The sequence below is a fragment of the Diaphorina citri genome, unplaced genomic scaffold, assembly GCF_000475195.1.
Source record: "Diaphorina citri unplaced genomic scaffold, Diaci psyllid genome assembly version 1.1 scaffold7049, whole genome shotgun sequence".
NCBI lineage: Eukaryota > Metazoa > Arthropoda > Insecta > Hemiptera > Psyllidae > Diaphorina > Diaphorina citri.
Genome location: NW_007384425.1, coordinates 1 through 3,915, shown reverse-complemented (window position 1 = coordinate 3,915; position 3,915 = coordinate 1). Strand labels below are relative to the sequence as shown.

Genomic DNA, 3,915 nt, shown 5'->3' with positions numbered 1-3,915 from the left:
TTACCCACTTACCCTATATCCTAACTTATTTCTTCCTTGCAGTTTTTCTAGACACAATCTATTGAAATCGAAAAACTTTATTAGAAAAGAAAGTTAGAGAAATGGTCTGCCTAGAAAGGGCCTTTTTCGGGCTGTTCGGGCCAAGGAAACCAGTCGTTTGGGGTAGGCTGTAGGATGAACAAGTACCTTCAAGTGCAATTTTAGCTTTTTAGCCCGTCCTTCCTTTAATATTACGATAATAACAAAAAGGTATAAGGGACGGGCTATTGTATTCGCTTCGGTGTCGTCTGTCTTTGTACCTACCTAAAAAATTCCCGGAGGGACGGGCCCAGCTTGTTTGTATTCCTAAAGTATATTTTCCAACCAACCTATTCTCTCCTATCCTATTTTATTGTGAATGAAATCTATATGTGGACTCGAGAGTTGAACAGGCTATGAAGGGAAGATCAGGGAAAGGTTGGGAGGGACCGAGATAACTTCACCAATCTAACTTGAAGTGACTGAATGAGAGTTTCGTGGTAATAAAATTCAAGTACCGATCTGAATAATAAAGTCCCTTGTCTCCTTACCTGTTACAGCTCTACCTGCTACCTATATCTAGCAGGCATATTGTATTGTTCCCCTTTTTTCTTTTTATTATTTTTCGATACGGCGATAAACAATCGAGGGAGAAAGACAGGAGGAAAATAGAGGGACGGAAAGGGAGAGGAGAAGAGAAAGATAGGAGGAGAGGGAGAGAGAAAGACAGGAGGAAGATCTAACTTGAAATGACTGAATGAGAGTTTCGTGGTAATAAAATTTAAGTACCCATCTGAATAATAAAGTCCCTTGTCTCCTACCTGTTACAGCTCTACCTGCTACCTATATCTAGCAGGCATATTGTATTGTTCCCCTTTTTTTCTTTTATTATTTTTCGATACGGCGATAAACAATCGAGGGAGAAAGACAGGAGGAAAATAGAGGGACGGAAAGGGAGAGGGGGAGAGAAAGATAGGAGGAGAGGGAGAAAGAAAGACAGGAGGAAGAGAGAGAGAGAGAGAGGGAGGAATAGTTAAGTCACCTAGGGGTTAATGATATACTTGAGACGAAGAAGACTGAAATTTTATGAACTTTTTTTATGGCAAATCAATTTCTAAAAGTTCCATAAAATTTAAAGTCTTTATACTCTTAATACGTACGTAAGTAGGTAATGTAGGTATTATTCTGTTCCCTTATCTTTCACTCAACCCCATACTTATTTTGTTTTCTGTAGGCATGTTCTGTGAGGCTTTCCGCTAATTGCGATTCCGTTTATTGCTCCTCTTTCTTCTCCTTTTGTGTATCTATTGCGCTTGTACCTTCCTTCGATGTTTGTGTTTCCATTTTCTTGTTCATTACATCCTAATTTGCTTTCCAAATTAATTGACATTGGATGTTTTTTTAATGAGCTTTTGGCGATGCTGAATAGAAATTTGAGATTTCTTTTATTCTTCATATCTTGTAACTTTTGTTTAAGTTTATTATTTTTTGTTAAAAACGAAACCTCATTAACATTACCAATGTTTTCTCTATTTACCTACGTTTTTGTTCGTTTCATCTTCTCATTCCTTGTAACTTTTATCAATTTTATCTCTCAGCTCTCTAAGGAAGTAAAGGGACAGTTCAGTCTTTTTCTGGTAGTATAAACATTGTTTTATTTTATTAATTCAAATTGTCATTGTTTTTTCCAAGTCTAATATTTCTTGTAATGCCTTAGCGTTTTCCTTCCTGAGCTCCATGAGTTTATTGAGCAAATCTGCTATTATGTATTTATTGATGCTCTGGATAATCATTTCGTGATGGCCAAGACCATTTCGCTACCATTTATTTTTTCAAGTACCTAACCAAAAGGATATTGGTCAACTTTAGTACCGTATACTACTGTCCAATAGTTAAGCGACTGTGGCCCCTTGGAGCTAGTAGATAATTGCTAGTCAGAAATTTGACAACGGTTTTGTTGGAGTGACTTCTAGCATAAATCCACTTACCTGTTCACTAGCATTATTCACATCATCACATTTCTCCATGCTTTCAATCTCATCCCTAATCTTGTCCACATCATTCCGCACAGCATTATAATCATTGACAGTCTCTTCCAACTCCATCTCCAGCTCTTTCATTTTCATTTGTGTCTCGCCACATATCTGCTTCACTTTCTTCGCATCCTGATCTGCCACATCCATCTGAGTGACAATGTCATTGAAATTCTGGCTCAAATGGTTCAGTTTGCTTTGGAGTGTGAGATCTTTGATGTCCTTTGTCAGGAGCATTTGTTCGATGTTCTTTTTCTCGCTTTCTAATTGTTCGATTTCAGAGATTAGTCGATCGTTTTTGGCTGTGAAGTGATCGTTTACTTTGGTGGTTATGTTGTATGTTGCTTGAAGTTTGCCTGCAAGAACAAGGAGAAAGTTATTCAAGGGTTATTGTGATCGTTTACGCATGATACGCCACGATCAAGAATTTTCTGTGTTTCTAATATTTATCATGATTTTGTAAAGTACCTATAAAACAAATCTTCTCAATAAGAGAGACTGATTATTTTGATATCATCCCGTATTATCGCTTATCTTCTTACCAAGTTCTTCATGGTTATGTTGTATGTTGCTTGAAGTTTGCCTGCAAGAACAAGGAGAAAGTTATTCAAGGGTTATTGTGATCGTTTACGCATGATACGCTACGATCAAGAATTTTCCGTGATTCTAATATTTATCATGATTTTGTAAAGTACCTATAAAACAAATCTTCTCAATAAGAGAGACTGATTAATGTTGATATTATCCCGTATTATCGCTTATCTTCTTACCAAGTTCTTCACTGAGGATCGGCTCCTCTTGATTCCAAGCCATGTTCATCTTGGTCATTTCTGCATTGATATCTTTCGCATTTCCCAACTCTGTCTTAAATTCTTCGTCCAGTTTGATGCATTCTGCTTTCTTCATCTCCAACTCGGGCAGCTGTTTCCGTAGATTCTCCAGCAGGTCGGTTTTGTCTCGGTTTTCATCGATCACATTGATGAAAAACTCTTGAAATGCTTCCAACTCATCGCAGGCTTGTTCTTTTTGTTCCATGTTTTCGTCAGTAGAGCTTGATCGTTTCGTTGCGGTTATCCTGAAATTACGAGTTTTGTTTATCTTTTTGGGCACTTGATTCCTTTTGGGGCGAACGACTTGGCGGGGTTTTTTTATGCCACGAAGTGGTATTTTTTAGGGGTTTCATTTTTAAGGGGTTTAAAATCACTTTATGTTAAGGTTATTTTTATTGACGGGAGTTTTATCCCCCATTCAGCGACAAGCTACCCGCCTACTCATAATAATTTCGCTTAGTGGTAAAATTGTACAGCAAAACAAAAGTTTCTTCTTTTTTTTACTTTCCTTATCCTATACCTATAAAAGAAAATTAATGGTATTCGATAGTCAGTTCCCTTTATAGTCAGTTCCCTTTAAGTGCATTGACCATGTTCCCGTTTTCCGCGATTTGTTCGCGGTATCCGAATATTTGGGTTCATCCAAAGTTTCACTCAAAGAAGAAAAAGAAAAAGAGAGAGTGTAAAGAGCGGGGGAAGAGGAGAAGAATGTGGGGAGAAAAGAAGGGAGAAATTTTATAGACGGAAAGAGAGAGAAAGTGAGGGAGAGTGAAGGAAGAAAAAGGATAAAGAAGAAAAAGATGGGAGAGGTAGAGGAAGAAATAAGAGAGAGTAAACGGGGGGCAAGAGAAAGATATAATAATAGGGGTAAAAGAGGGAGGGAGATAGGGGAAGGAGCTATAGTGGGAGAGAAAGAGCGAGAGAGATTGAGAAAGAAAGATAAAAGTTAAGTATGCTCATACACTTATAGGAAGAATAGAGGGAGAAAGAAGATACACATTAGGGATTAGGGGAAGATAATACAAAACAAGGAA

The 3,915-nt window shown here is 37.6% G+C and overlaps 1 protein-coding gene across 1 annotated transcript; it reads right to left on the bottom strand.

The window, feature by feature from the left end:
• Nucleotides 1-2,006: 2,006 nt before the first annotated feature.
• Nucleotides 2,007-3,086, bottom strand: LOC103522140 (centrosomal protein of 128 kDa-like; the record flags this gene model as incomplete). Its single annotated transcript, XM_008487244.1, has 2 exons — nt 2,822-3,086; nt 2,007-2,407 (listed from the first exon to the last, which is right to left on the bottom strand). Coding segments are annotated over exons 1-2 (666 nt in total), but the record flags the coding sequence as incomplete, so codon positions are not given.
• Nucleotides 3,087-3,915: the final 829 nt, after the last annotated feature.